Below are 15,975 nucleotides of genomic sequence, written 5' to 3'. Positions count from 1 at the left end.
TAAGATCATAGCTGATCTTTTTGTAAGCTGCACTTACCCGCCCGCTCACCATAACCCTTAATTCCTTTACTGTTCAAAAATGTATCTATCCTTGCCTTAAAAATATTCAATGAGGTAGCCTCAACTGCTTCACTGGGCAGGGAATTCCACAGATTCACAACCCTTTGCGTGAAGAAGTTCCTCCTCAACTGAGTCCGAAATTTGCCCCATTATTTTGAGGCCACGCCTCCTAGATCTAGTTCAACTGCCAGTGGAAACAACTTCCCTGCTTCGATCCTATCTATTCCCTACATATGTTTCTGTAGGATCCCCCCCCCCGCAACTCTTCTGAATTCCAATGAGTATAGCCCCGGTCTACTCAGTCTCTCCTCATTAGCCAACCCTCTCAACTCCAGAATCAACCTAGTGAACCTCCTCTGCACCCCCTACAGTGCCAGTATATCCTTTCTCAAGTAAGGAGACCAAAACTGTACACAGTACTCCAGGTGTGGTCTCACCAGCACCTTATACAGCTACAACATAACCTCGCTGTTTTTAAACTCCATCCCTCTAGCAATGAAGGACAAAATTCCATTTGCCTTCTTAATTACCTGCTGCACCTGCAAACCAACTCCTTGAGATTCCTGCACAAGGACACCCAGGTCCCTCTGCACAGCAGCATGCTGCAATTTTTTACCATTTAAATAATAGTCCATTTTGCTGTTATTCCTACCAAAATGGATGACCTCACATTTACCAACATTGTACTCCATCTGCCAGACCCTCGCCCACGCACTTAGACTATCTATATCCCTTTGCAGACCTTCGGCATCCTCTGCACACTTTGCTCTGCTACTCATCTTAGTGTCATGTGTGAATTTTGACACACTACACTTGGTCCCCAACTCCAAATCATCTATGTAAATTGTAAATAATAGCGGTCCCAACACAGATCCCTGAGGCACACCACTAGTCACTGATCGCCAACCAGAAAAACATCCATTTACCCCCACTCTTTGCTTTCTGTTAGTTATCCAATCCTCGATCCATGCTAATACATTACCCGTAACACCATGCACCTTTATCTTATACCGCAGCCTTTGGTGCGGTTCTTTGCCAAATGCCTTCTGGAAACCCAGATACATCACTTCCACAGGTTCCCCCTTGTCCACTGCACATGTAATGTTCTCAAAGAATTCCACTAAATTAGTAAAACATGACCTGCCCTTCATGAACCCATGCTGCGTCTTACCAATGGGACAATTTCTATCCCGATGTCTCGCTATTTCTTCCTTGATGATAGATTCAAGCATTTTCCCTACTACAGAAGCTAAGCTAACCGGCCTATAGTTACCCGCCTTTTGTCTACCTCCATTTTTAAACAGTGGTGTCACGTTTGCTGTTTTCCAATCTGTGTGAACCACCCCAGAGTCCAGCGAATTTTGGTAAATTACCACGAGTGCATTTGCTATTTCCTCCGCCATCTCTTTCAATACCCTGGGATGCATTCCATCAGGGCCAGAAGACTTGTCTACCTTTAGCCCCATTAGCTTGCCCAACACTACCTCTTTCGTGATGATAGTTTCTAGGTCCTCACCTGCCATAGCCTTCGTATCATCAATTTTTGGCATGTTATTTGTGTCTTCCACTGTGAAGATCGATACAAAATACCTGTTCAATGCCTCAGCCATTTCCTCATTTCCAGTTATTACATCCCCCTTCTCATCCTCTAAAGGACCAATGTTTACTTTAGCCACTCTTTTTTTGTTTTATATATTTGTAGAAACTTTTGCTATCTGTTTTTATATTCTGAGCTAGTTTACTCTCATAATCCATCGTACTTTTCTTTATAGATTTTTCGAGGCTTTCTGTTGACCTTTTAAGATTTCCCAATCCTCTAGTTGGACTTCCTGAAATGGGAGTTTGAATGTTAAGTTGTGAATCAGGGTTAAAGCTCAAGTGATGAAGGGGGTTTGTGAGCAATAGTTCACTTCCGTAGAGAAGAAAGGCTTCAACTAATGGAGGAGCTGCGAGACACAGGAGTGTTTCCAAGTTGAACAAATATTGGTATTTCTCATTTTGATTCTGACTGACATTACAATCAAAGAGTATGTTCTATTTGACTTTAGGTCCATCCTGATTAATCGTAGAGATAGGACACATTACAAATCAGCAAAGGGAATGAATGGTGTGTTGCACTCTACATTCCAGGGGAGCTGGTCTCAAAGAGAGAGTTTGGAGGTCACGATCACATATCCACAGCCTGAATCATGTGCGGTCGGAACTTAGCACAGATTTCCGACATCAAATGCAGTGGATATTCCAACACAAGTGCGTTACGTCATAATCAAACTAGGCCCAAACTTCCTCATGATTTTGCACCTGTCTATCGATTCCCATTCCCCAAACATCCATCTCCAACACCAGGCTACAAATTTCAGCAATTTTTTAATTCATTCTTGGCACATGGGCATCACCAGTATTTATTGCCCATTCATAGTGGCCTTTGGAGGGCAGTTGAGAGTCAACCACATTGCTGTGGCTCTGGAGTCACATGTAGGCCAGACCAGGTAAGGACGGCAGATTTCCTCCCCTAAAGGGACATTAGTGAACCAGATGGGTTTTTCCGACAATCGATTCATGATCTTCAGTAGATTCTTATTTTTTAATTATAGAATTCAAATTCCACTATCTGCCGTGGCGGGATTCGAACCCAGGTCCCCAGAACATTAGCTGAGTTTCTGGATTAATACTCTAGAGATAATACCACTAGGCCATCGCCTTCCCTGATTACACTGATTTATAAAAGATACAAAGGTAAGCCCGGACTTCTGCAGCAGAGTCATTTTCCAGGGCTTTTATTTTGATTTTAAAAAAATGTTAAAACTAAAGCTCTTAAAAGAATTTTATAATATTCATTCTTGTTGAGACCATTGCTGTTGCTTTGAGTATATTTTTATGCCATTGTTCTAATTCACGTGGTAAACTGAAAAGCTTTCATGTTCCAAGTTCTCAAGCTTGTCCATGAGGCTTGAAATTTTCCATGAATCACACTTGTATTTATGTAATGTGGCAGTGGTGCGGTGTAATCCAGACACCCAGCGTAATACTCTGATGACCTGAGTTCGAATCCTACCACGACAGATGGTGAAATTTGAATTCGATAAAAAATCCGGAATTAAAAGTAAAAAAATGGTTCACAAAAGAGGTGGAATGTCTTGTGAAAAGGAAGAGGGAAGCTTATGTAGGGATGAGGAAACAAGGTTCAGATGGCTCGATTGAGGGTTACAAGTTAGCAAGGAATGAGCTGAAAAAGGGGCTTAGGAGAGCTAGGAGGGGGCATGAGAAGTCCTTGGCGGGTCGGATCAAGGAAAACCCCAAGGCTTTTTACTCTTATGTGAGGAATAAAAGAATGACCAGGGTGAGGTTAGGGCCGGTCAAGGACAGTAGTGGGAACTTGTGTATGGAGTCAGTAGAGATAGGCGAGGTGATGAATGAATACTTTTCTTCAGTGTTCACCAAGGAGAGGGGCCATGTTTTTGAGGAAGAGAAGGTGTTACAGGCTAATAGGCTGGAGGAAATAGATGTTCGGAGGGAGGATGTATTGGCAGTTTTGAATAAACTGAAGGTCGATAAGTCCCCTGGGCCTGATGAAATGTATCCTAGGATTCTGTGGGAGGCAAGGGATGAGATTGCAGAGCCTTTGGCGTTGATCTTTGGGTCCTCGCTGTCCACGGGGATGGTGCCAGAGGACTGGAGAATGGCGAATGTTGTTCCTCTGTTTAAGAAAGGGAATAGAAATGACCCTGGTAATTATAGACCGGTTAGTCTTACTTCGGTGGTTGATAAATTGATGGAAAGGGTCCTTAGGGATGGGATTTACGACCATTTAGAAAGATGCGGATTAATCCGAGATAGTCAGCACGGATTCGTGAAGGGCAAGTCGTGCCTCACAAATTTGATAGAATTTTTTGAGGAGGTAACTAAGTGTGTTGATGAAGGTAGGGCAGTTGATGTCATATACATGGATTTTAGTAAGGCGTTTGATAAGGTCCCCCATGGTCGGCTTATGATGAAAGTGAGGAGGTGTGGGATAGAGGGAAAGTTGGCCGATTGGATAGGTAACTGGCTGTCTGACCGAAGACAGAGGGTGGTGGTCGATGGAAAATTTTCGGATTGGAGGCAGGTTGCTAGCGGTGTGCCGCAGGGATCAGTGCTTGGTCCTCTGCTCTTTGTGATTTTTATTAATGACTTAGAGGAGGGGGCTGAACGGTGGATCAGTAAATTTGCTGATGACACCAAGATTGGTGGAGTAGTGGATGAGGTGGAGGGCTGTTGTAGGCTGCAAAGAGACATCGATAGGATGCAAAGCTGGGCTGAAAAATGGCAAATGGAGTTTAACCCTGATAAATGTGAGGTGATTCATTTTGGTAGGACAAATTTAAATGTGGATTACAGGGTCAAAGGTAGGGTTCTGAAGACTGTGGAGGAACAGAGAGATCTTGGGGTCCATATCCACAGATCTCTAAAGGTTGCCAGTCAAGTGGATAGAGCTGTGAAGAAGGCCTATAGTGTGTTAGCTTTTATTAACAGGGGGTTGGAGTTTAAGAGCCGTGGGGTTATGCTGCAACTGTACAGGACCTTGGTGGGACCACATTTGGAATATTGTGTGCAGTTCTGGTCACCTCACTATAAGAAGGATGTGGAAGCGCTGGAAAGAGTGCAGAGGAGATTTACCAGGCTGCTGCCTGGTTTGGAGGGTAGGTCATATGAGGAAAGGTTGAGGGAGCTAGGGCTGTTCTCTCTGGAGCGGAGGAGGCTGAGGGGAGACTTAATAGAGGTGTATAAAATGATGAAGGGGATAGATAGAGTGAACGTTCAAAGACTATTTCCTCGGGTGGATGGAGCTATTACAAGGGGGCATAACTATAGGGTTCGTGGTGGGAGATACAGGACGGATATCAGAGGTAGGTTCTTTACGCAGAGAGTGGTTGGGGTGTGGAATGGACTGCCTGCAGTGATAGTGGAGTCAGACACTTTAGAAACATTTAAGCGGTTATTGGATAGGCACATGGAGCACACCAGGATGATAGGGAGTGGGATAGCTTGATCTTGGTTTCAGATAAAGCTCGGCACAACATCGTGGGCCGAAGGGCCTGTTCTGTGCTGTACTGTTCTATGTTCTATGTAATTTAAAATTATCAAGCAAAAACCCAATTGGTTTTAGGGAAGGAAATCTGCCATCCTTCTCCGAAATGGCCGAGTGAGACACTCAGTTCAAGAGCAATTCGGAAAATGCTGGCCCAGCCAGCGATGCCCATCTCCCATGAATAAAATGCTCTACAGCCACTCTTGAAGATCTAGTCTCTGTCATAAAGTTGGAAAAATTCAGTGCCTTGGTACAGTGGTTGGCACTGCTGCCTCACAGTGCCAGGAACCCAGGTTCAATTCCCAGCTTGGGTCACTGTCTGTGTGGAGTCTGCACGTTCTCCCCGTGTGGGTTTCCTCTGGGTGCTCCGGTTTCCTCCCACAGTCTGAAAGATGTGCTGGTTAGGTGCATTGGCCGTGCTAAATTCTCCCTCAGTGTACCCGAACAGGCGCTGGAGTGTGGCGACTTTCACAGTAACTTCATTGCAGTGTTAATGTAAGCCTACTTGTGACACTGACAAAAACATGAAAATACATAAAAAATGATAAATACTGATATATACTGAAACTACAAAGGGCTGTGAATGTAGCCCAGTCCATCACTCAAACCGGCCTCCCATCCATTGACTCCGTCTACACTTCCCGCTGCCTCGGGAAAGCAGTCAGTATAATTACGGACCCCACGCACCCCGGACATTCTCTCTTCCACCTTCCGTCGGGAAAAAGATACAAAAATCTGAGATCATGAACCAACTGACTCAAGAACAGCTTCTTCCCAGCTGCCGTCAGACGTTTGAATGGACCTACCTTGCATTAAGTTGATCTTTCTCCACACCCTAGCTATGACTGTAACACTACATTCTGCACCCTCTTATTTCCTTCTCTATGAATGGTACACTTTGTCTATATAGCGCGCAAGAAACAATACTTTTCACTGTACCCCAATACATGTGACAATAATAAATCAAATCAAATAAACTTTAAAAAACTTTAAAAACTTTAACAAAATGGTCACAGGCATGTCCCACAGAGTAACAAAACAATCAAAATCTCCTGCTTCTGGTCTGATAGCTTCTTGGGATCCTTTATGTGCATCTAAGGGCCTCTGATGAATCCAGAGCCAGCACCTCTGACAGTGCAGCACTCCCTCCGCACTGGAGTGTCAACCTAGACAATGCAATCTGGCGTAGGACATGAAAGGACAGACTCAGGGACAACAGAAACCTGAGGATGTCCTACTTCAAGAATAAATATCTTGGGCGGGATCTCCAGCCTTGTCCATTCCCGCCCCCCCCATTGCAGGTGAGACCGGAGAATTTGGTGTTCCAGCAATCTCCATTCATTTTCAGTGATCGTGGAGAATCCCAGCCACGATCATTGGTGATGGTATTTTTAAAGATGTATTCTTTTATGGGATGTGGGCATCGCTGGCTGGGCCAGCATTTGTTGCCCATCCCTCAAAGCCCCTTGAACTGAGTGTCTCACTCGACCTCTTCAGGGGACAGTTAAGAGTCAACCACATTGCTCTGAGTCTGGAGTCAGACCACGTACTGGTTGACTTCAAAGCTACCATAAACACTCCCTTTATCTTGTCATAGAATCATGGCATCCCAACACTGCAGAAGGCCATTCAGCCCATCGAGCCTGCACTGACAACAATCCCACCTAAGCCCTATCCTGTAACCCCACATATTTACCCTGCTAATGCAAAGAATTGTGGGTTAGGTGGATTGGCCATACTAAATTGCCCCTTAGTTTCCAAAGATGTGCGGGTTAGGTGGATTGTCCATGCTAAATTGCCCCTTAGTGTCAGGGGGATTAGCAGGATAAATATGTGGGGTTACGGGATAGGCGGGATTTGTGGGATTGTTGTCAGTGCAGACTCAATGGGTCGAATGACCTCCTTCTGCACTTGTAGGGAACCTATGATTCTATGAATCCCCCTGACACTAAAGGGCAATTTAGCATGGCCAATCAACCTAACCCACAGATCTTTGGACTGTGGGAGGAAACCGGAGCACCCGGAGGAAACCCATGCAGACACGGGGAGAACGTGCAAACTCCACACAGACAGTCACCCAAGGTCGGAATTGAACCCGGGTCCCTGGCGCTGTGAGGCAGCAGTGCTAACCAGTGTGCCACTGTGCCATCATCAAAGGACAAAGAACAAAGAAAATTACAGCACAGGAACAGGCCCTTCGGCCCTCCAAGCCTGCACCGACCATGCTGCCCAACTGAACTAAAACTCCCTACCCTTCCGGGGACCATATCCCTCTATTCCCATCCTATTCATGTATTTGTCCAGATGCCCCTTAAAACTCACCATCGTATCTGCTTCCACTACCTCCCCCGGCAGCGAGTTCCAGGCACCCACCACCCTCTGTGTAAAAAACTTGCCTCGTACATCTCCTTTAAACCTTGTCCCTCGCACCTTAAACCTGTGCCCCCTAGTAATTGACTCTTCCACCCTGGGAAAAGGCTTCTGACTATCCACTCTGTCCATATCCCTCATAATCTTGTAGACTTCTATCAGGTCGCCCCTCAACCTCCGTCATTCCAGTGAGAACAAACCAAGTTTCTCCAACCTCTCCTCATTGCTAATGCCCTCCATACCAGGCAACATCCTGATAAATCTTTTCTGTACCCTCTCCAAAGCCCCCACATCCTTCTGGTAGTGCGGCGACCAGAATTGAACACTATATTCCAAGTGCGGCCTAACTAAGGTTCTGTAAAGCTGCAACCTGACTTGCCAATTTTTAAACTCAATGCCCCGGCCGATGAAGGCAAGCATGCCGTATGCCTTCTTGACTACCTTCTCCACCTGCGTTGCCACTTTCAGTGACCTGTGTACCTGTACACCCAAATCCCTCTGCCTATCAATACTCTAAAGGATTCTGCCATTTACTGTATATTTCCCATCTGTATTAGACCTTCCAAAATGCATTACCTCACATTTGTCCAGATTAAACTCCATTTGCCATCTCTCCGCCCAAGCCTCCACCCGATCTATATCCTGCTGTATCCTCTGATGGTCCTCATCGCTATCTGCAAATCCACCAACCTTTGCGTCATCCGCAAACTTACTGATCAAATTAGTTACATTTTCTTCCAAATCATTTATATATATTACGAACAGCAAAGGTCCCAGAACTGATCCCTGAGGAATGCCACTTGTCACAGCCCTCCATTCAGAAACACATCCTTCCACTGCTACCCTCTGTCTTCTATGACCAAGATGTGGAGATGCCGGCGTTGGACTGGGGTAACACAGTAAGAGTTTTAACAACACCAGGTTAAAGTCCAACAGGTTTATTTGGTAGCAAATAATGGCATTTGCTACCAAATAAACCTGTTGGACTTTAACCTGGTGTTGTTAAAACTCTTTCTATGACCAAGCCAGTTCTGTATCCACCTTGCCAGCTCACCTCTGATCCCATGCGACTTCACCTTCTGCATCAGTCTGAGAGTAGGGCCTGGGTGGGATTGTGGTTGGTGCAGACTTGAAGGGCCGAATGGCCTCCTTCTGCACTGTATGGATTCTATAATTCTATGTCTGTGTGGAGTCTGCATGTTCTCCCCGTGTCTGCGTGGGCTTCCTCCGAGTGCTCCGGTTTCCTCCACAGTCCGAAAGATGTGCTGGTTAGGGTGCATTGGCCGTGCTGAATTCTCCCTCAGCGTACCCGAACAGGCATCGGAGTGTGGCGACTAGGGGATTTTCACGGTGGCTTCATTGCAGTGTTAATGTAAACCTACTTGTGACACTAATAAATAAACTTTAAACTTGAAAACACCTTAAACAATTGGGCTCAATTGAACTGGTGGTAGTTCAATTGTCAAAGGCCTTACTGAAGTCCATGTAGACAACATCCACTGCCTGACCCTCATCAATCATCTTCGTCACTTCCTCGAAAAACTCGATCAAGTTAGTGAGACATGACCTCCTCTTCAGAAAACCATGTTGCCTCTCGCTAATACGCCCACTTATTTCCAAATGGGAGTAAATCCTGTGTCGAAGAATCCTCTCCAATAATTTCCCTACCACTGACCTAAGGCCTGTAATTAACTGGATTATTTTTGATATCTTTATCAGATCTCTCCTGGCTCCCACTAATCCCTGCCCGACCAGCAATTTCTGTTTTTATTTTGGGAGCTTTCCAAATACCGCAGTAATTTGCTTTGATTTTGAGGATTCCCTCCCTGAAGGGACATTAGTGAACCAGAAGGGTTTTTAATGATAGTTTTTGTACTCACCAATACTGAGACTAGTTTTCAATTACAGATTTTTATAATTGAATTAAAATTCCACCAGCTGCTGTGGTGGGATTTGAACCCGTGTCCTCCAGAGCCTTATCCTGGGGCCTCTGGACTGCTGGTTGAGTGACATTACCACCAGTTCAATTGAGCCCAATCGTTTTAGGTGTTTTCAAGTTTAAAGTTTATTTATTAGTGTCACAAGTAGGTTTACATTAACACTGCAATGAAGCCACCGTGAAAATCCCCTAGTCGCCACACTCCGGCGCCTGTTCGGGCACACTGAGGGAGAATTCAGCATGGCCAATGCACCCTAACCAGTACGTCTTTCGGACTGTGGAGGAAACCGGAGCACTCGGAGGAAACCCACATAGACACGGGGAGAACATGCAGACTCCACACAGACATAGAATTATAGAATCCATACAGTGCAGAAGGAGGCCACTCGGCCATTCAAGTCTGCACCAACCACAATCCCACCCAGGCCCTACTCTCATAACCCCACATATTTACCCGGCTAATCCCCCTGACACTAGGGTTAATTTAGCACATCCAGTCAACCTTACCTGCACATCTTTGGACTGTAGGAGGAAACCGGAGCACCCGGAGGAAACCCACGCAGACACGGGGAGAACATGCAGACTCTGCACGGACAGTGATCCAAGCCGGGAATTGAACGCGGGTCCCTGGCGCTGTGAGGCAGCAGTGCTAAACACTGTGCCACCATGCTGCCCTGTATATGGGACCTTTGGCTTCATAAGTAGAGAACATAAACAAGGAAGAAAACCACTGATTAGTCCTCAGTTTGAGTAACGTGCCCACCTTTTATTGTCCAGCAAGCCAGTAGGTTATGGACAGTATTCGAGCTAGTCTTAACGCAGTCTTACATTTATTTGCAGAGTTAAACATTACAAGCATACACCTCCTAACTCCACTACACTACCATTTTTATAACTGTCTCTTTTGTAAAGCAAATAAACAAATACAATTTAATTAACTGATTGAAAGCCCCTTAAAAAGGCAAGTTTCTCTTTAACTGACAGCAGGAAGTGTTGGAAACGCGCAGGAGGTCTGGCAGCATCTGTGGAGCGAGTTAATGTTTCGGCTCCATTGAACCATAGAACGTACCGCATTACAGAAAGAGGTCATCTGGCCCACCGATTCTCTGACAGAGAATCTCACCTGGGCCCTCCCCTCTGCCGTATCCCCATAACCCCACACATTTACCATGACTAATCCACCTAACCTGCACACCTTTGGACACTAAGGGGCAATTTAGCATGGCCAATCCACCTAACCTGCACTTCTTTGGACACTAAGGGGCAGCTCATAGAGTCCGAGTAGCTTTTTGCATGCATTCATTTTTTATTCATTTTGCAGACATGGGTGTAACTGGCTGGGCAAGCATTTACTGCCCATCCCTAGTTGCCTGAGGGCAGTTGAGAGTCAACCACATTGCTGTGGCTCTGGAGTCACATGTAGCCATGATGTGGAGATGCCGGCGTTGGACTGGGGTAGGCACAGTAAGAAGTCTCACAACACCAGGTTAAAGTCCAACAGGTTTTTTTGGTAGCAAATACCATAAGCTTTCCTTGGTATTTGCTACCAAATAAACCTGTTGGACTTTAACCTGGTGTTGTGAGATTTCTTACTGTCACATGTAGGCCAGACCGGGTAAAGACAGCAGATTTCCTTCCCTGAAGGGGCATTAGTGAACCAGATGGGTTTTTCCAACAATCGACAATGGTTTGATGGTCATCAGTAGATTCTTAATTCCAAGATGTTCTTAAAATTGAATTCAAATTCCACTATCTGCCATGGCAGGATTCGAACCCGGGTCCCCAGTTAATTAGCTGAGTTTCTGGATTAATAGTCGAGCGATAATACCACTGGGCCATCGCCTCCCCATCTCATGCATGTTGTATTCTGGAGTGTTGGATAGGGATGGTGGAGGTTTCAACATTCTTTCCATCACGTGGCTGACCAAGAGTCTCTCCCCCTTTAACCGCCAGCCATTGGTGTGTTTGGAAGGATTTTGCCGGTTGATACTCAACGTGGTTGTCCACGTTCTGAACTCACCTTCCTTGGCTAGAATACAAGAGCAGGGATGTACTGCTGAGGCTGTTTAAGCCTTGGATCAGACCACATTTTGAGTATTGTGAGCAGTTTTGGGCGCTGCATCTAAAGAAAGATGTGCTGGCCTTGGAAAGGGTCCAGAGGAGATTCACAAGAATGATCCCTGGAATGAAGAGCTTGTCTTATGAGGAACCGTTGAGGACTCTGGATCTGAACTCATTGGAGTTTAGAAGGATGACGGGGGATCTTATTGAAACTTACAGGATACTGCGAGGCCTGGATAGAGTGGACGTGGAGAGGATGTTTCCACTAGTCGGAAAAGCTAGAACCAGAGGGCACAACCTCAGGCTAAAGGGATGATCCTTGAAATGAGGAGGAATTTCTTCAGCCAGAGAGTGGTGACTCTGTGGAACTCTTTGCCGCAGGAGGCAGTGGAGGCCAGGCCATTGAGTGTCTTTGAGACAGAGATAGATAGGTTCTTGACTAATAAGGGGATCAGGGGTTATGGGGAAAAGGCAGGAGAATGGGGATGAGAAAAATATCAGCCATGATTGAATGGTGGAGCATTAGACTGAGTGGCCTAACTTTGCTCCTATGTCTGTCAAGTCCTGGGGTGGGACTCGAACCCGGAGCTTCCGGCAGGGATGCTAACCCCACGGCGCCATGAGTCCACCAAATGGAAGGAACGGGGAAAATATTAATCGGTGAATGTTCCTGTCAGTGACAGTTTGATGGTTTTCTTGGCTGATATCTTGGGGCATATTAATGAATTCGAGTAGGATTCCTTTATGCATGGATTTAAAATGGGATAGCATCTAAGTTCAGAAAGTAACTTGATGTGAGCATATTAATCAGTGTGCAACAAAAACCCCCTTTAGGTGCCAGTGATGCGGTTCCTATCAATCTCCTGAACGTTTCCTGTTCTTTTTTTGCAGGATGTTTTACAGCATTCTGACTTTATTAATCATATCTGGACTCTCATGCAGCGAGGAGGCTGCTGATCGCATTGGAGCTCCCGGCGCCCTCCCCTCCCCGGGGAAAGGACACCGCGGCAACCCAGGCCGGCCGCGCAAGGTCAAGGACAAGGAGGACGTCTTGGACTCCAACCACGCCGCGCTGCCCGTCACCGAGCGTCGCAACGTGCGCCGGGACTGGTGCAAGTCCCACCCGCTCATCCAGACGCTGAAGGAAGAGGGCTGCATGGGCCGCACGGTGGTCAACCGCTTCTGTTACGGCCAGTGCAACTCCTTCTACATCCCCAGCCACGAACATGGCGGCGAGCCTTTCCGCTCCTGCTCCTTTTGCAAGCCCAAGAAGTTCAACGCCGTCTCTGTCACCTTCAACTGCCCCGGGCTCCGTCCGCCGTCCAAGAGGCGACGGATCCAGCTAGTGAAGGAGTGCCGCTGTATCTCCATAGACTTGGATTAGGGGTGGGAAGGGGAGGTGGCGGTGGGGGGGGGGGGGGGGAGGTGGTTGGAGATGGGGTGGGGTGGGATTGGTTGGTGGTGGCGGAGTCGGGGAGCTGCTGTCTGTTTTCAGAGTAGCACTTTATAACCCTGGAAAAGTGGCCGTGAGGGTTGAGACACAGAAATGATGGGCAGAAGCAGTGGGGTAACAACTTCCCCCATTAGTGGGGGTGGGGGGGACGAACTAAAACACATTCATTGCGTCAGGTGGCACCTATGCAAAGACGTGAGGTTAAATTATGTAAATGTTAAAACAGTGTCAACGAAACGTCTAGAGGTATCAACAAGTGTTTTGTTTTGCAACATGATGAGATTTTAGAAAGTGAAAAATCGTACTCATAGGTATTTATGATTGAATTTTAAAAAAAATAACTCCTTTAACAATTCCAATCAGGCTACTTCTGAGCCTCCACTGAAGCTGTCCTGGGAAGGACTCCGCAACGTTCGCTCAAACTCCGATGAACAACCGCCTTCTTTGAGTTTGGCACAGCGCTTCTAACTTTGCCAACACGCGACTGTATTCTGACGTGAAGGGGCCCCTGTGCCATGGTTTGAAAATGCAATAACCCAATAAATGCAAACTGTCACATCAAGAGTGAGGATGGTCTCTTAATGAAACCGAGTTCTGGAATCGTCCGTGGTCCCAGGCTGCCGGGTGTGCAACATTGCGTCAGCCCTGTTTGTCGGGGGGAGGGAGGGGGGAACGGATCTGGCCCATCGTGCAGGTCAGGAAGGTAAGGATGTGGTCAAATGACTTTAGATGTGAGCGGTCATTGGCTGACTACTAAACGTAGCGGGTGTTTAGCCTAGCTCATAACCAGAGGCAAAAAAAAAGGTACGTTAGCCCCTGATGAAGTGTTGATTAATGCCCCACCATCAGGAGGCAAATACAATGTTGGTCTTTAATACAAAGAGGTTGGAGTACAAGAGTAAGGAAGTCTTACTACAATTTTACATGGGTTTCCACAGCTGGGGTACTATGTGCAGTTTTGGTCTCCATATCTAAGGTAATACCTCAAGGTAGTGGTGTGAAAGTTCACTCAGTTGATTCCTGGGCTCAGAGCGTTGTTCTATGTTAAGAGATTGATGCGTTTATTTATTAGTGTTACAATGATTAATTATTAATTACAATTATTAACATCGGCAAATGCAATGTTAGCATTCATGTCGAGAGGGTTAGAATACAAGAGCAGAGATGTACTTCTGAGGCTGTATAAGGCTCTGGTCAGACCCCATTTGGAGAATTGTGAGCAGTTTTGGACCCCGTATCTAAGGAAGGGTGTGCTGGAAAGGGTCCAGAGGAGGTTCACAAGAGTGATCCCTGGAATGAAGAGCTTGTCGTATGAGGGACAGTTGAGGACTCCGGGACTGTACCCGTTGGAGTTTGGAAGGATGAGGGGGGATCTTATTGAAACTTACAGGATACTGCGAGGCCTGGATAGAGTGGACATGGAGAGGATGTCTCCACTAGTAGGAAAAACTAGAACCAGAGGGCACAACCTCAGACTAAAGGGACGATCTTTTAGCACAGAGATGGGGAGGAATTTCTTCAGCCAGAGAGTGGAGAATCTGTGGAACTCTTTGCCGGAGAAGGCCAGGTCATTGAGCATCTTTAAGACAGAGATAGATAGGTTCTTGATTAATAGGGGGATCAGGGGTTATGGGGAAAAGGCAGGAAAATGGGGATGAGAAAAATATCAGCCATGATTGAATGACGGAGCAGACTCAATGGGCCGAGTGGCCTAATTCTGCTCCTATGTCTTATGGTCTCATAAGTAGGCTTACATTAACACTGCAAAGAAGTTACTGTGAAAATCCCCAAGTTGCCGCACTCGGGTTCACTGAGGGAGAATTTTTGATTTGATTTGATTTATTATTGACACATGTATTAGTATACAGTGAAAAGTATTGTTTCTTGCGTGCTATACAGACAAAGCATACCGTTCATGGAGATGGAAAGGAGAGAGTGCAGAATGTAGTGTTACAGTCATAGCTAGGGTGTAGAGAAAGATCAACTTAGTGCAAGGTAGGTCCATTCAAAAGTCGGATGGCAGCAGGGAAGAAGCTGTTCTTGAGTCTGTTGATACGTGACCTCAGACTTTTGTACCTTTTTCCCAACGGAAGAAGGTGGAAGAGAGAATGTCCTTAATTATGCTGGCTGCTTTTCCAGAGGCAGCAGGAAGTGTTGACAGCGTCAATAGATGGGAGGCTGGTTTGCGTGATAGATTGGGCTTCATACACGACCCTTTGTAGTTTCTTGCGGTCTTGGTCAGAGCAGGAGCCATACCAAGCTGTGATACAACCGGAAAGGATGCTTTCTATGGTGCATCTGTAAAAGTTGGTGAGAGTTATAGTGGACATGCCAAATTTCTCTAGTCTTCTGGGGTATTGGTGGGCTTTCTTAACTATTGTGTTGGCATGGGGGGACCAGGACAGGTTGTTTTAGCATGGCCCAATGCACCTAAGCAGTACATCTTTGGAGTGTGGGAGGAAACCGGAGCACCCAAAGGAAACCCACGCAGACACGCAGAGAATGTGCAGACTCTGCAAAGACAGTGACCCAAGCCGGGAATCGAACCTGGATCCCTGTGGGGCAGCAGCGCTAACCACTGTGACACCATGCTAATTATGAGTAACATGGACTTAAAATCTTTGGAGTTGAGAAGAACTAGGCGATCTCATTGAAACTTATAAGATCCTGAGGAGGTCTGACAGGATAGATGGCGAGAGATTGTTTCACTCTGGATGGAGTAGAGGACTAAGGGTCATAGTCCCAGACTGAGAGGGCAGCCATTAAGGATCAGGGTGAGGAGAAAGTTCTTCACTAACAGAATTGTGAATCTTCGGAACTAGCATCCCCAGGACGTGGTGGACTTGTTGTCGTTGAGTATGTCTAGAGCTAAAATCAAGAGATTTTTGGACCAAAGGGAATGAGGGGATCAGGAAATAAAAATTGAAGTTGGGGTCAAAGGTCAACCATGATCTGATGAATGGCGGGCCAAGTTCGAGAGGCTGAACGGCTCTCTGGCCCCTTTCTCATGTTATTATGGGGTGG

At 46.3% G+C, this 15,975-nt stretch overlaps 1 protein-coding gene across 1 annotated transcript in view; it reads left to right on the top strand.

The window, feature by feature from the left end:
* The window catches only part of LOC144511375 (gremlin-1-like), a 126,796-nt gene extending 113,285 nt beyond the window's left edge, over positions 1-13,511 (top strand). Inside the window, exon 2 of the mRNA XM_078241672.1 lies at positions 12,390-13,511. Coding sequence (XP_078097798.1) covers positions 12,391-12,882 — 492 coding nt within the window. The 5' untranslated portion in view covers position 12,390 and the 3' untranslated portion in view covers positions 12,883-13,511. The remainder of the gene's footprint in view (positions 1-12,389) is intronic.
* Positions 13,512-15,975: the final 2,464 nt, after the last annotated feature.

Source organism: Mustelus asterias, chromosome 24 (assembly GCF_964213995.1).
Source record: "Mustelus asterias chromosome 24, sMusAst1.hap1.1, whole genome shotgun sequence".
NCBI lineage: Eukaryota > Metazoa > Chordata > Chondrichthyes > Carcharhiniformes > Triakidae > Mustelus > Mustelus asterias.
This window is presented reverse-complemented; position numbering and strand designations above follow the sequence as displayed.